Raw genomic sequence first — 25,381 nt, forward strand, 5'->3', positions numbered from 1 at the left:
TAGATTTTAACTTTTCTCTTTTTTGAGTCTGTTTTTCTGGTAAAGGTTTTTAAGACTACTGTAGTTCTTATTAGTCTTCCAGATGCAAAAGCATCATTTACCTAGTCTTTGAAGTTCTATCTCCAATGTTTGCATATAAGTGAATCCCTATATGTCTCTTATTAGCACTGATTGGTACAATATTGTTTAATGCTTGTACAGTATTGATAGGCCATGGCCTCACTTTTACCATAATCACAGTGTGCTGACCACCATACAAACATTTTTTTTTCTTTTACTTGAAGAGATTGCCCTCAGTAGTAGGCATGTGAGTACATGAAATAGCAGGCAAGAAACAGTTTAAATAATACTGAGAGATTCCATAGATAAGAATTTTGTCAACAAACAATAAGGAAGAGAGAAGGTATGTCTATAGTTTTAAATACAGCCAAATAGCCTGGACTAGCCTATGTTAATACAACTTAAGGTTAGCACCTGAGAGCAGACTGCATGCATCTGTCCTACAGACCACTCAGTCTAGGTCTTCCCTGAAGCCTGTATAGTTCCCATTTCACTTCATTTAGTTAAGATTTTTTTTTGAATAATATAAGGGCTACCCTCTAGAATGATGGTATGTTCTATGTGTGCTGGGGTATGGGACGAAAACACCTGCACAACCTTCCTGGAAAGAAGTTGATTTGTTCTTATCTATGCATCCTCAGTGCACAGTACCTTGAACCATGCCCAAAATGAGTTGGGGGAAAGCTAATACTTTGAATGCTGCAGGCAATCAGGACCCTGTGTGCTCAGGCATACTCATTGGTTCCCTTTTATTTTTCATTTCCTTTACTTTAGAACTGTGGACCCTGAAGATTTGCAGCATTTCCAGTTTACCTGAAATCTGAGTAAATTTGTGGTGTCCAAAAGCTGCGGCAACTCTAAAGTTATTCCCTAAAGGATCAGAGTTCTCAGATTGTGGAGCAGAATGGTCCATTAGAGGGGTTGGAGATAGAACTTGGGTTACCAGCAGTTTCAGCCATCTGATTTGAATCATCTCTGCACGTCTATAAATGTTTTCATTTTTCTGTAAAGCGGACAGATACTAGTGTTGACAGATTTTTGTTTGTACATATATATTTTTTCCATGAATATTGGCAAGAGATTGGTTTATAACTTGTGGAAATGAACATTCTCTGAAAGTCTATTTGAAGCCCCCAGTAGGTGTTTTAATGTGTAAATGGGCACTCCAAGAGTGTGAACACTTCTTATGATAGATAAAGACGACTAAGATGAAGGTAGTACATATTTATCATTGCCCTTTTGGAGACCAGTTCATGAACAGAAGCATCTTAGATTATTTTTTGAGGCATAAAAGCCATGTCCAGATGTCCCAAATAATAAACCCAGTAGATCTGAGCTAGTGTCTATATTTTCTCACAAAATTCCTGGTAGAAGGGAGAAACCTATTGATGTCACCTGAAGCCACCCTGAAATGGAAATCCTGCCTGGACCAAAACTGACTCAGAGATACTGAATTTGCACAGTGCTTGAATAACTGACTGATTTATTCCTTCAGGAGGGATGTGTAGCTAGTAGACACTTGAAATCTATGTGTTCAGTTTTGAAATCCTAGCTAGCTGATCCCTGGTCATAAGGAAAAGTTCAAGAAGAATTGTGATATAAAATTTGATTGGAGATGGTAAACACTCAGTTCTAGTATTTTCTCATATCAGAGAATCTTGCTAAAGTCATGAATACTCACACCTAATACATTTATCTGAATACTTTATATTAATAAAATACTAAAGCATATCTTTCAATAGGGTAGATTTTAAAATATAGCTAAATTTTGAAGAGGACAATGGAAGCAACTTCAGTCTTTCAGGCTATGCATTCTCAAAAACTTTTTAATTTGAAGAATAGCAAGAAATATATAAAAAAAAAAATTAAAAGCATGAGCATCTGTTGTGAAATCTTGATCCAAGTTTGTTTGTCCTTATCTCTAAACAGAGGTCCCAATATTCATGTTTTGCCATGCCACATGTCCATATTAAACATTCAAGGAAAGTGATTTTCTTCCTTCACAAATGGCAAATCACAACAAAGGAAGCAAAAATAGAGTTCAAGTCTTCCACCCTAGGGTATAACATGCAGTAATTATGGATTCCATTTCTAATAATTATGACTCTGATTTGTGGTGCTCCCAAGCACCCAAATTTATGGTGGGATTGACTGGTAACGTCATGTTCTTAATATTGGAATATCTGAATTTGAGTGCTTCTGTGATGCTGCAGAAAGGAAAATCCTAGACAACATGCCCATTTGGCAAAAAGAGAAACAGTTCTTCCTGATCCTAAACAGACAGTCCTGTCAGATCTTTGCATCCTGAAAGATATTTCCTCCCTGCTCATAAGAAGAACAAAGCAATGTTGAATAGAGTGAGCAATCTTAGGTATGGACAGTAGGGACAAGAAGCCAGTTGGTTCCATTCTTCCTGTCCAGTAAGACATCAACATTATTAATAATGCAGTGTTGTTTATGTTGTAATTTTACTATATGTATAATGGTATGTATCAGTCTCAATTTAATCTTAATCTCTTTTTTTTTTTTTTCTTTCTTTTTTTTATTTTTTTTAAGTAAAATTTGCCTACTCCTAATGCTGTAAAAACCTTGGAAACATGACACATTTTTTACTTCATTGTTTTAAAAACACATGGGAGATATTTACATTATTTAGCAATCTTAATAGAATCTTAAATCTCAATGTCATGATTTTTCAAGACTTGGAAAGGGAATATTTATATTAAATAAATATAAATATATATTTATATAAATAAATAAATAATGGTATTTATGGTAATATATAAATAAATCGTAAAGTAAATGGTATAAATGGTAATATATAAATAAATAATGGTATCAGTGAGAGTTTAAATAGTTGTCTAGGTTTTTTAAATGATGCTGCAATATTCATATTAAGACTTCTGTTAAAAACATACTAGAAATATACTTCCATATTTTCCCTTCCATAAGAAATAGCAAGCTTTTTCCATGTGACATAATTTCTTTGTGCAAATAACAAAATTTTGGATAAAGGTAATTTTTTCATGTCATCTATTTTAGCAATTACATTGCACTAATTTCATGACTTTTTTCGTTTTAAGTATTAAATAACTTATATAAGCACATCAAATACAAAGGTTGATTTTGATTCTTATTATTTTAGATTATTATGTCATGCAATGAAAGACCATATAGTGCGTGTTGCAAATGAAGCAGAATTTATTTTGAACCGACAAAGAGCTGAAGATGTCCACAAGCATGCTGAGTTTGAGGTAAGCCTAAAAGTTGATGCATTTTTGCTTTTCTGTTTTCACTCAGTTGTCACCTACACTGTAATTCCATGCAGTAAAGATTTTCTTCCAAGAAAGAAATTTATATTGAAGACATTTCAAAATTAGTTTTTAAAAGCCTTAGCTTTAAAAGCCTCAAACACAAGGAACTGGTTTAATTTCTCATCTCCTCACTGAAATTCATGAAAACATTTACAGCTTGAAGAAATCCCTTAATCAGAATGTCTGCTAAACTGGTATGGCAGACCCTTTAGTTTCACAAAGAAGTTTTCTGATTTATTGCAAATAGTAATGCAAGTCACATTACTAATTATTTCTGTTGGATTTTATCAACAGTAAGTTCAGTAAGAAAGAAAAATAGCTAATATATACAAGGCATTTCAAAAAATTAAGAAATATAAATGTTTTGTTAGAATTTGTATTTTATGACATTTTTGTTAGGATACTTTTGCTTTTTGGATATCCTTAGAGAATTTACTTTCTATAAATTATATATTGAAACATGATAATACATATGTTAGCTACTAGTCATTAACTGATCATTAACTAATTAATCATTAACTACTGAGAACATGTTTACATTGCCTGTTCTTTTTAAGTATTGGAAGAAGTAACATAGCAGCTGGATCCCATAAATCTATAATTTTTGCCCCTTAAAAGGAGTCAAATTTTAATTGCTTTTTTCATCAATAAATGTTGTAATTAAAAGCAAATTACTTGAAAATGATGTAAATGTACAAAAAAGCTATTTCAAAAACATTTTTTCAAGTTCAGTGAAATGTTTTTGATGATTCCTTTGGGATTAATTTTGTTCCTATCCAAAAAAAAAAAAAAATCATGCAAAAGTGGTCAAATGCAGTTAAAATTCATATTTTTGACATTACTTTACCAAATATAATTTTGCACTTTTAAACTGCCTTTATAAACATTTCAACATCACTTGTTTTTATTATTTCCAAACTTGCCTGTGTTTGCATACAAATATATTTGTATATATATATATATATATACATATATATATATGTATATAAATATGTACGTACAAGCACACTTTTCATGTGTTTTAATTCTCGAGTGACCTAAGATTGAGACAGACTGACTTAGTATCAATGATAAGAAATAGCTGTATCAATTTATCCATCTGTCAGAAAATGTCAACAAGCACCTGGTGGATAGAAATCCAGTAATCTTAGCTTTGATGAGGTTTTTATCTCATTGAAACAGCTCTTTTAAATGTACACTTTGATGTACTAGTTCTTGTGCTCCTTGACCTAGCTGAAAAGTGTGAGACAGAGATATCTGTTGTCATTTCGAGTACACATAACCTTTACTTCATTTTGTCAGAGCAGACAGCAGACACTTGTCATATGGGATTGCAACAACTTTATTACCAAGAATATACTGAATATTTCAAACTTAGATAAAATCACATTTACAATTAAGTGTGTGTCAGAGTGAAGTTTCATACTGCCTCAACAATAAATAACATTTGATATTTATCACAGCATCATGCAGTAACCTAAGATGACAATAGAAGATTGAGTTATCTGTTCTTTGAAGAATACATAGAGGTATAAGGTCTGTCAGAACTCTAGACAAAATGAGAATATTCAATTAACTTCCAGCTTCTGTTAGCAAATAGGATTTAGAATATTAACTAAATTCCCTAAAGGAATAGCCTTAAGTCAGTCTTATTGTCTGGTGAAGAAACCAACACATTTTTCATATATGAAATTTTTCATTATATTTGTCACATGAAAAACCTCAGCTACATGTTTCAGATGAATAAGATAAAATCTGAAAGTCATAAAAGAAAATTATGATATGTAGTCTGTGTTAAATATGAACCTCAGATGTACTTAAATAAAGTGGCAGTTAAAGTCTGAAAGAAAGTTTTATATATTACCTTTAATAATGGTAGGTATATAACCAAGCATTTTATTATTCATCCTACTTGAAAGTAGTAAGGACAAAGAGATTTCTGGTAGTTTTCTCTTGCATAATTGTAAATCTGTCATTTTGTTTTAATAAGCTGTATTGGTATATATTCCGGGGTTTAGTACATGTTAATCATTGCTCTCAGCAAGAAAAGTGAGTGGCTATTTTATTTTTACCTTTTAAACTTTAATTGCATAATTATGGATGAAATTATTTGGCCCAAGCTGCACTGAGTTTTGCCTGCGTAATGGGGAGGCCTTGGACCAGCATGTAAATTTTATTCTGTGACTACAGCTGCAGTCAGGGCAAGAGAAAATCCTCCTAGAATGGTTGCTTTGCAGTTAACTTCCATTTTGTTAACCTTTGTAATTGTTCAGGAAGAAAAATGAAAATTTAATTTTACTGTCCAATGAGCTGGTGAAATATTAACCTCATTACTAAGGCAGATCATTGTACTAATTGGTGCTTCCCTGTACAAGAAGATAAATTGAAAAATGAATTAACCCTTTATGAATTAGTGTAATGATTGCTCTTTTCCAGATAGATTACTTGAAAAAATGGCTATAGCCTAGTGGAAAGACCACTGTTAAAGTCTTACCAAATACTAATGCAATCACTAGCAAAAGGGTAGTGTGCAGAAATATGAAGAATAAGTACAATCTACCATGAGGTATGCTAAACTGTAATTGCCTTTTAGAATATTAGAATATAGTGGTCTATTCAACACTAAGTGTTACAACAGTGAGTATTGGTTGAACATTCTAAAATGGTGCACAATAATCTGTGCATGCAAAAATGTAGGTCTTTAAAATAGGTAATTTTCAAATTAGCTCTTTTTTGAGAATAAACCAGCTTTTGTAATTTACGCCTAGAAAATGATGTAATTGACTCCTTTTAATTACCGTAGCTACATTTGCTTTATTTAGACATTTTGAAAGAATCTTTACTGGGAGGAGAAATTGGATTTAATCTTAACATGGTTTTGAGAAAAGAAATGGAAAATTTACATTGTTCTTATTATATGTAAAGAAAGGATTTATCAAAACTAAAACGCACTACTCAGTTTTGACTATTTTAGAAACAAATTTGCATGAATAATTACAGCATTTATTTTAGAATTAATTACCTGTTAAAGGAAACATTATAAAAACTTTAGATCTTAATTGCAAAGATGGTGACTTTTTTATCCATTCAGTTATTTTAAAAGTTGTGTGTATGTTAAGAATTTTTTAATTTTATGATATAAGACCGAAAATATACTTCTTAATTTGATAGTCAGTTTCCCTTTAGCACCCATAATAATAGTTATTTTTTTTATTTCTTTAATTTGAATTGTAGATTTTATTGAAGTTTAAGAATCAAGCCCAGCATACATGTATATATATACATATATTTCTGCAAGACTGGTTTGAAGTAGAATATACTGTATATACATATGTTATACCTGTATTTTATGCTTGAGAATACATGAAAATTTTGCAAAACCAGCTCTTAAGGCATACCCATGGTCACATACACACACATGGAGTATGTATGTTTTTAGTTGTAATTCAGATGTTTTTGCCCTTGATTGCCCTTTAAATTCTAAATGTTCTGACATCTTTCTTGTGAATTAAATAGAAATTAAATTTAAATAGTAGAACCATTTAAATTGAATGGTGTGTCCTGTTCCTCTTAAACATATCTTAATGAGCTTGTTGGTTCTTGATATATTTAAAGAGTTTTAGTACATAACCATTTTAAGGTGACTCATAAATAGCCTATCTTTTGTCAAGTAGATGTACTTTCATTCCTAGTCACAGTGTGCTCAATATGCTGCTGACAGAAGAGAGGAGGAGAAGATGTGTGATCATCTTATCAGTGCTGCTAAGCATCGAGACCACGTTACAGCCAATCAGCTAAAACAGAAGATACTCAACATACTAACAAATAAGCATGGTGCCTGGGGAGCTGTTTCTCACAGGTAAGCTGCAAACATAAAAAGTGTGGTTTAAATTTTAATTTCAAAGTCTAAGAGCAACAGTTACTGTATAACTGAAAAATGAATGTAGCAGGAGTTAGAATTGCCTAAATATATTCTTTCTCTGTTGTTAGTCTTTTCTTCAACTGTTTTTTGAGAAGTCCTCTTTGCTAAAGATTCAAAGATAAAATTCCTTGATAGATTGCAAACATAATATTTTACCATATTTTAAATAAATTGTAATGGGTATTTGTCAGTCATAAAGCAGATATAATACTGATGCTGTTGGTGTATCATTAGCTTTTGAGGCTCCTAACAGTATCATAGCCTCTCTGAGTGAAATGCTCTGAGTGAATGAGATACTAAGAGAAAGAGAGCTTGCCATACAGATGTCAACAAAGGAAGCCTGAACAAAAGATCAGAGAGTCAAAATGACATGTCTAGCATTATAGTCAGTATTAGAACAACCAGCAGAACTGAGTCACACAGGTTGCTGTCTAATACTTTCTTCTGTTTATAGCTTTTTTGTGCAACTGATGAAGCAGGAATGTCCAGTGGTAAAACTGCCCTACTATAAAACAGTAGTCAATACCAGCCATGCAAAAAGTCTATACACTTAAAGCAAAACCTATATGTCTGCTTGAATTTATCATCTAAAGCTGAATGCAACCAAAGTGCACTCAGTTTTGCAGGTGCTCCTGTAAAACCAAACAAATAAAACAAAACAAACAAACACTGCATGATCCAAAATATAAAATTCTTATGATATGTAAATGATAAAATATTTGAGATTTTAATCAGATCTGTGTTGAATACTGTTTTTAAAAGTTTATTCTATTCGACATAGAGATTAAATGAAAGTTTGTCATACTAAAAAAACACAAAGCCTTGCTCTTCTGAATCACAAAAATAGCCAGTGGCTAAGGTGCTGACCTTCATGTGGAAGAACTGAGCTCAAATTGCTCTTTTCCTTCATGCAGAGCAAGGTCTTGAACCTGGGTCTGTCATGTGAGTGCCCTGTCTGCAAACCTAGAGACTGGCAAGTCTCTTTCTTGTTTGTGCATTCTAGCCAATTAATAAATCGATTATTTATTCAAACTGGAACAGCTCAAACAGTAGAGATTCAGGAAGTTTTGCTCCCAAATATAATTTTTTATAGTTTAATTTCCTTCTTAAATCCTGTTTGTCTGCTCTAAGTTAGGCAGAGCAGAACAAAAAGTTCCATTTAAGCTGAGAAGCCTTTTCAGTAAAAATCTAGTTAAGACTGATATGCTGGTTTAAATAAATAAATAAATAAATAACATCCATACATAAATATTTTTCTTTCAGGAAAAACTATCTGAATGTAGATTCAGCTTATTAGAAAAGATGTTGAATAATAGACTTGACACATCAGTAATAACATTTTATAAATACCATGTATACTGTTCATTCTTTTTGTCATGCTGTTTAGTTGGATCTTGAAGTTTACAGTGTAAACTAAATTGTAGTTTTTCATATTCATCATCCTCATATCTTCCAACGAAAACACAATTTCCTGGATGACCAAGGAGATGTATTTTATTTTTATTTTTTTAAGGCGGAATTCAGCCTTGAAATTCTATAGTCTAACATCACAGACAATTAATTAATTAATATTTAAATACGTTAAAAAATAATTTAAACAATGACATTAAGATTCAACAACCATGTTATCTCTAGTTGAAACTTAAAGCAGTGTATCTGTAGATTTGAACCTGATGAAAATAAGTGCAATTTTCAGTCCTTTTAATGTCTTTGAATTTTTTAAAAAGTTGTGCTTCAAGTTTGGTTGCAGACACTTTGCAGGCTTTGGTCAGTTCCTCTCCATGCCACTGGTCACTAACTCTTACAGGAAACTATCTCCTCTGGGTCAGACAACTTTCCTCTTTTGCGTTGTTGAAGGCATACTAAGCGTCAACAGACCACTGCTGCAGCTTATTTTCGCTTTTTAATCCATGATAGTTTTTGATAGTCAATGAAGCAGCTAGACACCTTTGACAAACCTATCATATTTCTTATATCAAGAAAAATAGTCTCCTGTTTTATTCCTATCATGCCACTTCCCCTGTGTGCTTGCTTCTCAGTTTCTTGCACTGCTGCTTTCACATTTTGGCCACGTATAATGCAGCTGTTGGCCTAGTTGGTTTTTAGATACAGGCTACTTGTGGCTAATTTTTAACCTATAGAAGTGAGCAAGTTGACAGTACAAGGTCTCCAGGTGGGGTTCACCATTCACAAGAGCTGAACAGAACACGTCCTTGCACTTTAGGTCCTACCACACATGTCATGGCAACTGGGTGATCCATCACACAAGCACACTTTCTGTTATGAGACCTAATGGACTATAAAGGGAGAGGCCAATGACACCAGCAGTTATGGGAAGATGACCAGCTGGAAAGCATCTACACCTTGTTAAGAACCAAGGTCACTGGTTCTCGGTGAGCAGATTTAAAAGGCTTCAAGTGTAGAAAAGAGAAGGCTAGGGAAGCTATTTAGGCACAGAAATCAAAACCTGTTGTTAATTAGGTGGTTTCTCCAGTACTTTTTATATAATGGAAATTAAGATGTAATCTAAAATTTTACATTCCTGTTGTCTTGGCTGTCAACATGCTGACAAAACATATTTAAAGTAATGATTTTTATTCTTGATGGAAAATTACAGTGTTGGCAGTCTCTTCATGCTTTCCTATGCCCCAGCAGATACAGTCTAACTGGAAGAGAGCTAATAAAAAAAAAATAGTTTGGCATTCCAGACATCTAGACCTCTATAGTGACCACATCACTTCTGTCAGGAAGAATTTGTAGAGTTTTGAAAGCGCATCACCAATTCCCTGTTCAGCTCTTGAATATGAGAACATTATTGGAAACTACAAACTAAAGAAACATGACACACTGGAGTAAGGGATGGCATCCAAGCCTTGACAGGCTTGAGAGGTGGGGATGCACAAACCTCATGAAGTTCAACAAGGTCAAGTGTAAGGTCCTGCAGATGGGTCAAGGCAATCCCAAACACAAATACAGGCTGAGCGATGAGTGGATTAAGAGCAGCTCTGAAGAGCTTCTCATCAAGCAACAACCTTGGGGTTGTTGCTTGATGAGAAGCTTGACGTGAGTCGGAAATGTGTGCTTGCAGCCCAGAAAGCCAACCATATCCTGGGCTACATCAAAAGCAGCATGGACAGCAGGCCAAAGGCCCATCTACGCTGCTCTCGTGAGACCCCACCTGGAGTACTGCATTCTACAGCCCTCAGCTATATGGCCACCAGCTCAAGAAGTACATGAATGTACTAGAACAAGTCCAGAGGAGGGCCACAGAAATGATCAGAGGGCTGGGGCACCCCTCTTAGGAAGACAGGCTGAGGGAGTTGAGGTTGTTCTGTCTTGAGAAGGCTCTGGGGAGACGTTATAGCAGCCTTCTGGTAACTACAGGAAGCCTGGGGAGGGATTCTTTGTCAGGTAATGTCGTTATCGGACAAGGTGTAATAGCTTTTAAGTAAAAGAGGGTAGATTTAGGTTAGATATTTGGAAGAAATTCTTTCTTCTAAGGTGATGAGGTACTGGAACAGGTTGCCCTGAGATGTTGTGGATACCTCATCTCTGGAAGCATTCAAGGTCAGGTTGGATGGGGCTTTGAGCAACCTGGTCTAGTGGGAGTTGTCCCTACCCATGGCAGGAGGTTGGAACTAGGTGGTCTTTAAGGTCCCTTCCAACCCAAACACTCCTTGATTCTAAGAAATCCTTATAAGGATTTCTCAGAGGGGAAGGTGAAGAAATAGGTACCCAGTTCTGCATGATAAATGTTTAGGAATAGCAATGCCTTTTGATATCCAAAATGGGTAAGATAGGTTAGAATCTACTTTTGGAGGATGAGTGTGATTTTTAAGAGCTTCAGTTCTCTATGACGTACACCATCTGCTGCCACTGATATCCTGATAATTGCACCACATAGTGTATATATATATATATGTATACACATATATACACATGTTGTTTTTTTTTCTTTGTGTGTGTGTTTCAAGGTAAGGAAGAGGTGTGTTTTAAGGTAAGGAAGAGTTTTAAGTCCTTTAGCAAAGACTCTTATGATATAAAATATTACAGTGTTTCAAATATAACAAAATATAACACTGTTTTCAGAAAATCTTTTTTCCAAATTTGTTATCTTTTTAACAAATATTTTCTCTTCATTTCTTAAAGACGAAAAAAAAATATTTTGCTCCATTTTTTGCAGGTGTTAGCATCAACTCCCCTAATTTTCCTAAATGAAATTATTGAATCATCTTATTTTCTCCTACATATCTCAGATAAAGAGTAATGGTTTTTATAATATGTCCATTTATTTTGTTATAAATCCTGTTTGTGCCCTTAAACCAAACTAATTCTGTTTTTCTCATTTGGGCAACCATTTTAGATATCTTCAGTTTAGATATCATCAGATTAGATAACTTACACTAAACATAGAGTTTCTTTTATTCTTTCTTATATTTAACGTTATACCAAATTTGTATATCTGCATGTTTTTTCCATTCAGATGAGAAATTGATGAGTTGGCTATTTCTTTGATGCATTGCCACTTACACACAGTGAATATGCACCATCCTATTTCCTTCATCTTGGGAAGAATCAAACAGGGTGTTTCATAGCTTATCGTTCAAAGCAACTTTCAGCCAGCATTTACCCTTAGATTTTTTCAGGGTTATAGCCTTCATGTCACAACATATGCTTCCTTCTGTCTTCTCTGTCAGTTTCATATGGTGCTTCTCTTCCTTCCCATCTGCTTCACTCCCCATACACATCTTTCTTTTAATATATATGTATATGATATTTAAAAAAAAAAGTTTACTGAAACCTGTCTGGGAACATGAATCAAATTGCTTCTCAGCCACATGTATGCCTATTTTTTGGGCTGTAATCTGTCACTGTGCTTGTTTGGAGGGTTCTGTTATTTCAGCTGCTTGGTTTAATCAGATACCACAACTTTGTAAAAATTTTTATTCAAGAATACTTCACATATAGTTATACTTACAGTTTCTATAAGTCTAAGGCAACCAAGGGCAATACAGGAAAGGTCTGAGCTCCAGGTTCTGTTCTAAATCAAATACAAAATATTTGTCATTGATATTTTCACATTATCAGTTTTGATATATATGGGAGGATTACTATAATGAGAAAAAATGACATTTAAAAGTGAGACTTGGTTCTCTTGCTTTCAGTGATTTGATGAAGGAGGTTCCTACATTAAAGCAGCATTACCAAATAGCAAGTATACAAGGGCTTTTTCTGTTCAAATCCATCTTTGGTTAAACTAGACACCCATAACAAATTAATCATTCATGGTGGAGGGCAGAGCTGTCAAATTCATTCTGTGGTGAAGACCAAATTTGTCTGGGTAGACAGGCTGGAAATAAAGTTTCTTGCCAGACAGCTAGTTTTGCCTCTCACTACAGCATGTGCTTCTACAGAGATTGGGTTCTGCGGGGGGTGAGGGGGTGGGGGGGAGGGGTGGGGCAGGGAGATTACTGAAAGAGGAGAACTCCCCTTTTCTGAGCCTATAGGGCTTGGCAGTTAAACATGTTGATTCTGGAAAGACACTGCTTCTAAACCAAATGTTTCCATTTTACAGCAAGAAGGATGAGAACACATGAACTGAGTAAGCAGGAGTTTCCCTTACAGCCAACCTTGGCATGCTCTGACTCTGTCATCATACTAGCTGCTGCCTTAGGAAGTTGAGAGAGACACAGAACCCATCCTGTCCCCCACTGCAAATCATCTTCATCTGGTTTAGCTATTCATTCATTTCTAGCTCATTTTAACTGCTAGACATAAATTGCAAAGGAAACCTTAGAGTAGTGGCAAAGATGTAGGACCAGATCCAGTCTACTGAGTCTAGCAGAGTGTTTAATATACCTGTTGTTTGAGGGTCTGTTAAAGTGATGCATTTTTCCACATAGCCTGTAAGAATTAAGAATTTGTTTTTGGAATTGGTGGAATATGGTTTTGTTTACAAAATGTTGCTTCCGGATTGATTTCATGGAATCTGCATACTTTTCAGCTGATTCATTAGATATTTTGGTTGCAAGTTCCAAATATTCAGTTCTAAAACAGTTTCATCATGATAAAACATTAAGAAAATGCTTTTCTGTCTTCTGTTGTTTTTACTTAGCTGCACTACTTTTGAGGTACGTTGAGATCACCAGATGTGTCTTCATTATTTACATCCTTGGTCCAGTATTAATCACCCTTCTGTAGCAAGATTTGGACATAAAAGTGATTGAGATTATTTTTCTAATCAGAACACTTTTTTGTAGTATTTTACTACTTTGATGTTCTTCTTATCTTTCTGCTGTTCCTGCTGCTCTGCACCCATTATATTGCATCCACTACCTTTTGTGTACCCTGCTAGTTTCTCCCTCCCTGATTGCTTACCACTGTGGTGGAAGGCAGAGACTGTCCAAAGGAATTCTTGCTAATAATCTGTACCCTTTGAAGAGCACAATAGGGACAGAAAAATTCTGTATCACTTCCTAAGAATAAGTTAGATGTAGGATGCTATTTGCAACTTGCCAAGAAACAAGCATTGCATAGCCAGAGATGGGTCACACAAGTGAGTTCAGTTTGCTTAAGTGACATTTATTCAGTTCTGAATTTGTGCAAGGATACTAAGTTGTTTTGAACTGTGGTGCTTTTTGCTGTAGATTTTCTCCCACAGGTGGGAGCAACCTCTGAAGAAAATAATTTTTTCCAATGTGAATTTATTTATGAAGCAGTATAAAATTATTTATCTCTAGTAAGTACAATACATTGTACTTAATATTAAAGTACAAAGATATTCGTTTAACTTTATTACTTTTGCAAGAAGAGATTTATTTTTTCCTTATTTACTCTGTGTTTTTCCACTTTTAGGAGAAGTTTTTGTTTGTTTGTTTGGTTGGTTTCTGCCTACATTTTTTCCCCCCTTTAGCTTCACAGCAAACACAAAGAGGGAAGTTTTGTCCATGTTATTTTTCTGCAAGCTTTACACACAACAGATCTTTAGATTTCAGTATAGTCTTTAACTGGAACAACAATCAGAATACAAATTCACATGACGTAGTGTCAATTTACTATGTATGTTTTTATTCTAGCAGTAACAAGAGGATTTAAAATTGTATGTATGTTAAGAGAGACCAACCTTAAGAGTCTGAGAGGGCCTTGTGCTTCTTCTTAGGTCTAGCCATAGAGATAGAATATGCACATACAGCAGTTCAGCTTCCAGTATACCGGTCACAAGAATGGGTTCAGACCAGTGGTCCATCTAGCTCAGTAACCTATCTTCATCTATAAGTGAATGCTTAAGAAAGAGCAAGAATAGGTGAAGTAGACACGATCATAGAATCATTCAGGTTGGAAAAGACATCTAAGATCATCTAGTCCAACCTTTAACCCAGTACTGACAAGTTCACCATTAAACCATGCTACTAAGTTCTAAATCTACATGCTCCTTGAAGACTTTCAGGGATAGTGATTCAACCACTTCCCTGGACAGCCTATTCCAATGCAATTTCAGTCAAGAAATTTCTCCTAATATCGAACCTAAACCTCCTCTGGAGCAAATTGAGGCCATTTCCCCTCACATCATCACTTGGTACTTGGGAGAAGAGCCCAATCCCCACCACACAACAACCTCATTTGAGGTAATTGTAAAGTAAAATAAGGTTTCCCCTGAGTCTTCTTGTCTCTAGACTAAACAGCCCCAGTTCCCTCAGCCTCTCCTCTGGACTTATTCTCTAGATCCTTCAACAGCTTCATTGCCCTTCTCTGGACACACTCCAGCACCTCCATGTCCTTCTTGTAGTGAGGGGCCCAAAACTGAACATAATACTTGAGGTGAGACCTCACCAGAGCCGAGTAAAGGGAGACAATCACTTCCCTAGTCCTGCTGGCCACCCTGTTTCTCTTACAAGCCAGGATAGTGTTGGCCCTCCTGGCCACCTGAGCAGACTGCTGGTTCATGTTCAGCCAGCTATCAACCAATACCTCCCACATTCCTAGCCGCCAGGCAGCTTTCCATACACTCTTCCCCCAGCCTGTAGCATTGCATAGGGTTGTTGTGCCCCAAGCGCGGGACCCAGCACTTGGCCTTGTTGAACTTCATAAAGCTGGCCTCAGCCCATGAGTCCGGCCTATCCAGATCACTCTTCAGAGCCCTCCTACCCCTGAGCAGATCAACACTCGTGCCTAATTTGCTGTCATCTGCAAACTTACTAACAGTACACTTGATCTCCACATCCACATAAAGATAAAAAGATAAAGATATTGATAAAGATGTTGAAGTGAACTGGCCCCAGTACTGGAGCCCTGGAGAACACCACTAGTAACCGTCATTCATCCGGATTTAACTCCATTCACAAAGATTCTTTGGGCCCGGCCACCCAGCCAGTTTTCAGTCAATGGTATGTCCATCTAATGATGGACATATATGCCTGTCTAATACTCCCTCAGACTCTTTCAACTCGAGATTTCCTGAGGAATCTCAATTTCAGTCAGTCTCAATTTTGAAATTTCCTTTTCTCAGTAGGACTTCAAAGTCCAACTGCCTTTCTTCAATTTTTCCTCCCAGTTCCTTCAGGGAAAGCAACCTCTGCAGTGAGTATCAGAAGACTGAACTAACAGTTGCTGGTTTTGGACAGCATTTCTAGCATCTGTGCTCCTTCTTTTCCCACCTCCAATTTAGACAGAGATTGAAACTCAATAGAAACCATGAGGGAAGAATTTCTCATTAGGCAGATAACATTTCCCTCACATGATTCTCACTTTTTCTCCAATGCCAATCAGATCAACATAGCAGAGAATCTCCCATCCATTTCATTTGAAAATTGAAACCAAAGAATGAAAAAGAACAAAGGCCATGGATTAGAAGATTCTGAAAAAATAAGTTTTACATTTCTAAGAAGGCTTTTTTTTCAGAAATGAAAATTCTTTGACTGGTTCTTTATTTTATGATGTAAAATGGGTGAGAAACATTCTATTTTTAAGTTGTGGTAAGCTGCTGTAGTACCATTACATGTGAGGATTCTTTCCCATGTGGTGCTTCAAGTACATTACAGAAGGTAAATGCTGAACTGTTTTTTGTTGTTGTTTTTTGTTTGTTTGTTTTTGTTTTGTTTTTCTAAGAGAAGCATTTACAGTGTTTTGACAGACTGTTGGAATTTTTGGAAAATTTCCAATTTTTGTTGGAATCATCAGAAATGCTAAGTTTGACCAAAAGAAAACCTAGTTGAGCTATTTTGGTTGCTCTCCTCTCAAAATCTTACTGTCTTGTACTTTTTATATATATATATATATATATTTGAAATGTATTTACGTCCAACCATATGCTTGTAAAATAATTTGAGACATTCAGGTTAGTCACTGTAGAGGAACTCAAGATTAAATCAGTTTGAAGCTCTGAGGCAGGCATAATTTAGAACATCCCTATCACATGTTTTGTATTCCCTATTTTTTGGGGGGTGGGGGGAAGAAAGTGGAATTCAGCAGGAACCTTAGGAAATGTGGTCCTTTCTAGCCTTACAGTTGAACTTGCATGTGTATTATAGGATACATTTTTTTACTGCAAATTAGATTAATTATTATTTAAAAAAAAATGGTAGTCAGGATCAAACTTAGAATACCTTACTGAATTTAACTACTTCCCATTCTAGCATAAAAATCTTTTTATATTTTTTTTTTGTAAGACCTGTCATTTTAATAAATGAGTCCTCTGACAACAAGTTTAATGTCTTTTTTCAGTTGATTAAGAAGATTAGAATCAAATATCTCTCATCTCTACCCTCTTTCAGAGATGGTGGTAAAGATTTTTCCTTTATATTCTCTCTCTCAGCATTCAGTACTAATTTTTTTTCTTTTTAACACTATTCAGACTTTCAAAGAGTTTGTTTCATGCCTGTTTCTAAACTTCAGAAGAAGTAAATTATTACATGCTAAACAAAAAGTACTTTTCTTGTTTTTCCTTGGAAACGAACCCTGATTTGTTTTGACAAGTTTCTGTAATGCCAGCCTAACTTTTGTGTTGTGGATATGAAGACACTTCTTCATTCCTGTAATTCCCATTTTCATCATTGCAAGCTGTAATCAGCTAAGACACATAATCCATTTCTCTTGTCTCCTCAGTTATCCTGTAGCAGCCCCTCACCCTCCAGAAAAAGAAATAAATAAATAAAATAAAAACAGACTTTGAGGTGTTTGTGGTTTTGTTTGTTGGTTGGGTGGTTTTGTTTTTTGTGTTGGTTGGTTGGTTGGTTTGGTTTAGTAATTTTTTTTGCTTCTTTGTGGTACAAAATTATTCTCCTTCAAACTAGTTTATAATTTCCCTAACCTGGTGTGTCAATATCATACAGGCTATCTGATGATAAAGAAAACATGTTTTGTCTCTGCCTAGCAGGTTTTGTGTTGAATCGTAGTCCTGTGTTTGAGGAATCGAAGATCTCCTCAGCAGTGTCTGTTCTGTCTTCATCATCTGCAACTTTCTTCTGTCCTGTATGATTAATCACTTGTGCCTATGTCACTGTATCTCTTCTTTCTCCGTCTATATTTATGTCTTAATGAGCTTGGCATCATTTCTTGCACTATTACTACTGACTAGACAGGAGGCAAGTGAGTGAGCAACAGCTGCTCGCAGGTGCTTCACAAGAGGCCCTTTTTTCATGTGACAGAGGGTCTCTGTACAGGAAAAGCATGGGTTGTTGGACACAGAAGCCAGCACACAGAGAATTCTCCTTTCTTTTTTACCTTGATATAGCTTACCAGGAGAGTTCTATGGATTTGGTGTTTCTGTATGCATGTTGTCAGCACAGCCTATATGTTAACAGGTATTAAACTATGAAGATCATCTTTACACAACTCACTCTTCTGCTTTCTGAAGCATATTCTCAGCAGACATTTCTCTTTCAAGAGAAATGTGAGGGCCCCTCGCTACAAGAAGAACATTGAGGTGCTTGAGCGAGTCCAGAGAAGGGCGACAAAGCTGGTGAGGGGTCTAGAGAACAAGTCTTAGGAGGAGCGGCTGAGGGAGCTGGGTTTGTTCAGCCTGGAGAAAAGGAGGCTCAAGGGTGACCTTATCGCTCTTTATAAGTACATTTAAGGAGGCTGTAGCGAGGTGGGGGTTGGTCTATTCTCCCATGTGCCTGGTGACAGGATGACGGGGAATGGGCTAAAGTTGCACCAGGGGTGTTTTAGGTTGGATATCAGGAAGAATTTCTTTACTGAGAGGGTTGTGAGGCATTGGAATGGGCTGCTCAGGGAAGTGGTGGAGTCACCATCCCTGGAGGTCTTTAAAAGACAGTTAGATGTTGAACTTAGCGATATGGTTCAGTGGAGGACTTGTTAGTGTTAGGTCAGAGGTTGAACTCGATGATCTTGAGGTCTCTTCCAACCTAGACAATTCTGTGATTCTGAGACCACTCCTGTGTTTTGTTTTGTTTGGTTTCAGTTTTCCTGTTTTTATTGTTATTATTTTGTGTGTGTGTGTGTGTTTCAAACAAAAGTAAAGATTGTAAACTTACACAGGTTTATTTTGACTGATTCAGAAACCCCACATTTGTCATAGACTTTACATGACATGAAGGTAATTGTTGTACTTAATTATACTGCTTTCCTTATTGATAAAATAGATACAGTAATGCACTGTATACTTCTACAGAGTGATTAAATCATTCAAGACTGTATTGAAAATACTGTGTAGTAACCCAAAAAGCCCATTCTTTCAGTAGCAATATATGTTCACATAGAGATTTGAATTATATGGAAATATTTCTCATACACTTACAGATGCAAAATACTAGACAATGACAGATTGCATGGTTCTTCCAATATTTGTAGTCCCCAGTATATTGATATCTTTTGTCAATAATATAGGCTGTTGGTTAGGTTGTAAAGGTCCCTTGCTCAAGAGTGTTGTATTTTGAAGTCATTTGTCATGGATGTACTGTAGAGATAGGAGACTATTTATGTTTATGGCATTTTAAGTAACTCAGTAAGACCCTTTAGAATATACAGAAAAGGCTTGTTTACTGTCATCACTGCTCACTTAATCCTGTGACCTTGACATGATAGTATGCCCATAAAGCTCCCTGCGGGTAGTTCAATAAAACAGATGAACATCAGAGTCTAACGATTGTTTCAGCTTCAGGAATATACTGCCTTATGCCATATTTTTTTCTTAAACATGCAATATCACTGAACCATTTTAAAACAAAATAATGTAGCAAAATTTCAAATTGTCTAGATTATTGGAAAATCCACAAAAAGATGCATAAGCAATATGCAATTCTGCTCTTCAATTTGAAAATGCTAACCATTGTTTTAAAAACTATTCTATATATACGGTGTTAGCAGACTAAAATCAAAACAAAGTTATTTCTTTAAATTTCTGTACCAACTCAGTTACTGAGTACTTTTTTTTTTTTTTTTCTGGTGTACATAAGTATACTTATTTTTCAGGTTACTTTTGTTTCTTTTATCTTTACTCCTGATAGCAAATTATATTTATTGGGTGGGAATGCTTTTTGGTTTTGTTAGTTACAATCAGAAACTAGGAAAGATTAATGTGTAAGAAATTTATTTTGATGATTTACTAGAAGTTATGTTTGCACTAATGGTAGGAAGCAATAAAACCTTACATAAAGAGAAAGCTAAATGCGATGTCTCTTAGGCCCAGTTTAGAAATACTACCAAAGCCTTTGGGATCCTTTGCCATAAGAGAGCCTTAATATTTATGCATAATGTACCTTCTGCTATGTGAAAACATGGGGGAAAGTAAAGTGTGATATATATGCCTCATGGTGAGTGTTTGTTTTTTTTAGTATTTTGAAAGAATTTTTCATTTTATTTTTTTTTAATTGTTTAATGTATAGACATTTAAGCTTCCAGTTTTCATTATCCAAGAATGCATTATTTTCAGACACGCAGTCGTTTACATTTAACAGTACCCCACCCTTTCATATTTTCAGGAATATATTTTTTTTCAAAGTTGATGACAGCTTGGTAATTGAGGAAATATATTTGGTGACCTTTGGACAGTATTTTCAGTGGTAGAGTTTCATGCTGAACTGTCAAACTAAGGATCTAGGCACGTGAATTGACTGATACCTGTAAGAAAAGAATAGCCAGGAGCAAGATATGATATCTGTCTTCATAGCATATCAGATATACTCGTCCTCAGTTTTCCACATTTTTGTTTTTTGGACTAATGATACAATTTATGTTACTCTTGTTTGCTGATGAAGATATCCACTTCCCTGAAAAGAGGCAGATGTTTCTGAATGCAGGTGCATTCAGAAAGTCCAGGTACATCAGTTTTCTAAGGTGTGTGTTGCATAAGCTTCAGGTCATTTGTTGTTTTGGTTTGTGTGTTTTTTTTTTGTTTTGTTTTGTTTTTTTGTTTGTTTGTTTTATGTTTTTTGTTTTGTTTTGTTTTTTTGTTTGCTTTTCTAATACATTCCCTGAGTATCTGAATCATTTGATGAATTGTTCTGTAGCTGAGCTATGAAAGGGCATTATTGGCTACTGTGCAAGGAAGTTCAAAAGATTCTGCTGGACACTACCTTACTTTTATTAATATATGGCAGAGACCTTTACTTAGGAATGTCCTATTCTAAAAGTACTAGAATAGCGTCTTTATTTCAGTAACACAGTGACAAATTATGAGAGTGGCTCTTTTCACGCAGTATTTATTTAGAGAATTCCACTTCTTTAAAAGTAATTAAAAAAATAATAATTTTTGTACAATAATACCAAAATAAAAATAAAAATCTAAATTCTTGTCCTCTGGTATTAGGACTAACAAAATACATTTCTTTGTCTCCTTCTTTTGTTAAATTTGATTTTTCACAACACCCACGGTAAAGTTGTAATGCTATGGTTTTCTAAAAGACATACATTTCTTATGAAAGATAACTGCAAAGATGTATGCTGTAGAAATTAAAAGACTACAATGGGTATGCCTGTACTAGAGAAGACCTTCAGATTCCTTTGGTCATTCATGTTTTCCAAAACATTTATAAGATGTTAAGTCACAAGTAGTATACTGAGGGATCCTAAAAATTTAGCTGTAAAAGTGCAGTTGTACAGGAGTAATGTTCATCACAGATTCTGTATTAGGTCTTTGTTATTCTGTTTCCAAGTAAGCAGAACTCTAGAATGTGTTATTGTGTGTTTAAAGGCATATTAATTAATTTGAGGGCTCTTAACTTAGTTCTGCATTAATCTCCATGAGGATTTTAGGTAGCTTTCAATAATTGTTTGTTTTTTCTGGCTACTTATTCCTCAAGTTCACCATTGGCTCTAATACTCAGAAGTTTTTTGTTTGTTTGCTTTTTCTCCCACACCAGTCAGTATTACCACTAGTAAAGACAAGATCCATACCTTCTACTGGTATGTTTTCAATCCTATTAGAAATTCATAGCTAATGGTTCAGGCATTAGAGAAGGAAAAGGGGGCAGTGAGTGACCTAATTGTCATACAAGTAACTGATTGGTTATTTGCAGTCACTTGGACAGCTAGAGCAGGTGAATTAAGGGGAGGAAGATTTTCATACTGTCTGTCAAATACTATTTGACTAAGAAATAATGGTAGATTTAATGACTGAAGAATAATTTGGTAAAACCTTCTGCAAAGATCTGGAAGTAGTGGTCGTTATTCCCCAGTTTTTATTCTTGTGTCTGGCATCAACAGTAAAACTATAATGTATCAGTCCATGCATTTGTGTTGCTTTTTGGACTGCCTGGATTTCAAATTAGTAGCACCTATTTTTAGCATAGAAAAGAGGGGGGTGAATTTTTTTTTTTTTTTTTTTTTAGTCACACTCACTACTTTTAACTTCATTCTGCCTCTAATGGCAAAAAGGCAATGAGCAGCAAACTCAAAAACTGTTGCTAGTCAAACATTAGTACAGAAAAAGTCTGAAGACCGTTTTAAGATGGAATAATTTTCAAGACTTTCAGGAAGGAATAATATCCTTAGCGGAAATTCTAAACTCATGTATCTTCACATTTTACAGTTTGCATCAAAAAGGAGCAAAATTCTTAGGGTCATTGCCTGAATTTATGAAGGAAGGAAAGATTACTGGTATTCCAGCATTTACCAAATATTTACATAATAAATTACTTTTTCTTTCCTAAACAAACCAGTACTGACAAAGGCAGAACTTGGTTTGCAGGAGTTATAGTTGTGGGGTCTATCTCCCTTTCCCCAGATTTCTTCCTAAGCACAAGTGTAATTCAATTCAATTCAGAGACAATTATGTGACTCCAATTACAGTAACTAGGTGTTGCCCACCTTCTTAAAACTCCCTGTAGACTTTGGTCAGTGAAAAGTTTCTAAAGGACACTCTGTGCTGAGTTCCCTTTTATCTTGAAATACTTAGAAAAAAAAAAGTAACATAAGAAAAAATTTAACCTGTATCAGAAAGAAGTATCATGTATACTTTTACCAGTAGATTTAATAACCTATGATTTAGGGATAGGGACAATCCCTAGAGATGAGAACAATCACCTTCATATTTACTAAATCATTCATTCAGAACGATTGCTTTTTCACAATTTCAGATATTCCTTACACTGTTGTGGCCATGTACAGTTGCTTAAAAATAGTTTCTCCTATTGAGTAATTGTAAAATAAGGGAGTTTAATATACATAAATTACTTGGATGTTTCATGTATTGAGATTAGGAATTAAGTACTAAAAAATGCTGTGCCATTTTTTTGTACTCGGTTAAATGGTTGTGCTCATGCATTTGTACCATATTATGAACTAAGTCACAGAATACAGTGTTCATGATATTCTTCAACACTGTTACTTAATTACCTTGAATTTTGTGGTTTTTTTTGGTTTTGTTTTTTTTGTTGTTTTTTTTTTTTTGTTTGTTTGTTTGTTTTTGTTTTTCCTTTGAATGTTTGGTCTTACAAGTTATATGCTTGGGCATACTTCTTAAGCAAATGAGCAACGTGGAAATATTATGTACATAATTCTGGGAGAGATTATTATATTTTTTTTTTGGAGGGGGGAGGGTCAAGAAAGCAATAGGAGTGAAAAAATGATGTGTTATTTCCATGATCTAAATGTTCTGCAGCAGTAGCAGCAGCTGAGCAACTCACTGTTATTCAATGCTACATTAACTTTTCCATTAATGCTGGTGCTGTAAAATATGAAGCCCTTAAGCACTGTGAAGTTGCTGTCTGATTTTTGTTCCTATACGTGACTGCTGTATATTTGCATGTTACAACCATTATGTGGATAATCACCATCATTATTTTTTAGAAGGTCATTCTCTTCTTGTTCTGAATATAGTTAAATGTAGAAAAGCCTTAATAGAAGAAAGAGTCTTTAGATATATTCGCTAAAAATGCTGTTTTTTTATTTATTTGCAACTGTGATTATGTGATGGCAGCCCAAGTGTCAACAAGATTTTTTTCTTCTGGGTTTTTCTTTCTTCCTTAAACAAAAATAATCCAAGAATACAAATGAGAGACTATGAAAAACCTATGTTTTTTATAACAAAAGTGAACTAAAAAAAATGGGTAGAGGATTATTATTTTTTTTTTAGAAATTATTTTCTGTTCTTTTGCACTGTATATTATTTATTATGTAATAATGTTTTCAAAATGTTGTGTGTTTTGTTTTGTTTTAGTGAATAATATACAATCAGAATAACAGGTTTTCAATTTTTTTTTTTATTATTTTTTTTTAATCTTTGTTGAAAGTATACAGATTTATGGAAATAGTGGATTTAACAAGTGCCATTAACAAACCGTAGTAGCAATTCATGGCATTTCCAGCCAAGGCAAACCAATTGTTCCATGCACTCTGTACTCCAGAATTTGCACTACAATTCATATGGAAAAACAGGCTTCTTTATTGTGATGTGAAGGCACTCACTTTATGCCCTAAAAAAGGAAGTTATCATCTTAGCGTTGCCAGTGAGATGACATCTCAACACTGAATATATCATTTCAGTCTTTACCTTTTTCTCTTTGTTTTTTTCCACCTGTAACATATGACTTACAGTACTTTGCTAACAGAGTGACCTGAGATCAGTTGATAGGACAAAAAAAAAGTGCTTAACTTTTTTTTTTTATTATTATTTTTTAAGAGAAAGGTTTTAAATATTTAGTGCTGTTTTGTTTTAATTTTAAACATGGTTTAGTAGTGGAGCTTTTCAATGAGTTTTTGCTATGCCTCAGACTCATTGTGTTCATGCTTTTCATGGTTAAAATCAAGCAACATCTCAATAATAACAGTATGAATTTGTGTGATGGCTAATATAGAGTCCATTCTGTCTGTATGTTGTCATTGCCATTGCACATAACAACTGTTTTAGTCCATTTTGGAATAGATTGAAATTGCACCTCATTAGAGTGGCAAGTCCTTATTTGTATATTCAGATTTTTTTTGTTTAATTTCTTTTCTGTGTTCTTTTCCTCCTACCTCCCAGTCTTTTCTCTTGCAGAATTTTACTGTTTTACTGAATTTTACAATTTGTCTTTTTCAAATTCAGATTTTTTGATGTTGGTATTATTTGATCTCAAGTACACATAGGAAGATGAATTTAGTATCTAACTAATTTGATATTCTGTAAATAGACTTTTCGTATTGAGTCCTGAGTCTACCTTGGTTTCATGATAATACAATTAAAATTATAAATATTATATCCTTTCAATTTTGATAATATTGCTTTTATTTCAGGTATTTTGCTTACTTAATGACTACCTTAGTCTAATATAGGATGTTTTCACAGTCCTGATTAGTAATCGCTGATCAGGATGGCACTGTTACTCACAAGTGTTTCGAATGTGCACTTACTAAATCGAAAATTTAGTACACTTACTAAATTGAAATTGAAAATGAAAAGAGCTTTTTCACAGCTCTGGACAATGACCTATGGACATAGGATTATCATTTTTCTTATTTATTCTTTTACACTTTAATCCAAAGAGTATTTCTTCCTAAAACTGTTCAGTATTTTGATATCCATGTTGGATAGCAATGTGGCCAATGTGGCACTCAGAAATGTTTGTGGTCCTGTTTAAGCATCTCATACAGGGGCTTTTGTGAAACAGGGAAGAAAATTTAAAAAAAAAAAAAAAAAAAAAAAAAAAAA

General features: G+C 34.6%; 1 protein-coding gene across 4 annotated transcripts in view; it reads left to right on the forward strand.

Annotated features, from left to right (window-relative positions):
* Nucleotides 1-25,381, forward strand: part of NBEA (neurobeachin) — a gene marked incomplete at both ends in the record, with an annotated part of 514,126 nt that overhangs the window by 274,855 nt on the left and 213,890 nt on the right. For all 4 annotated transcript variants that reach the window (XM_084292135.1, XM_084292133.1, XM_084292136.1 and 1 more), the window contains 2 exons: nucleotides 3,206-3,314; nucleotides 7,067-7,233. In XM_084292135.1, coding sequence (XP_084148261.1) covers nucleotides 3,206-3,314; nucleotides 7,067-7,233 — 276 coding nt within the window. The remainder of the gene's footprint in view (nucleotides 1-3,205; nucleotides 3,315-7,066; nucleotides 7,234-25,381) is intronic.

Source organism: Netta rufina (assembly GCF_964035555.1).
Source record: "Netta rufina genome assembly, chromosome: 1".
Lineage (NCBI taxonomy): Eukaryota > Metazoa > Chordata > Aves > Anseriformes > Anatidae > Netta > Netta rufina.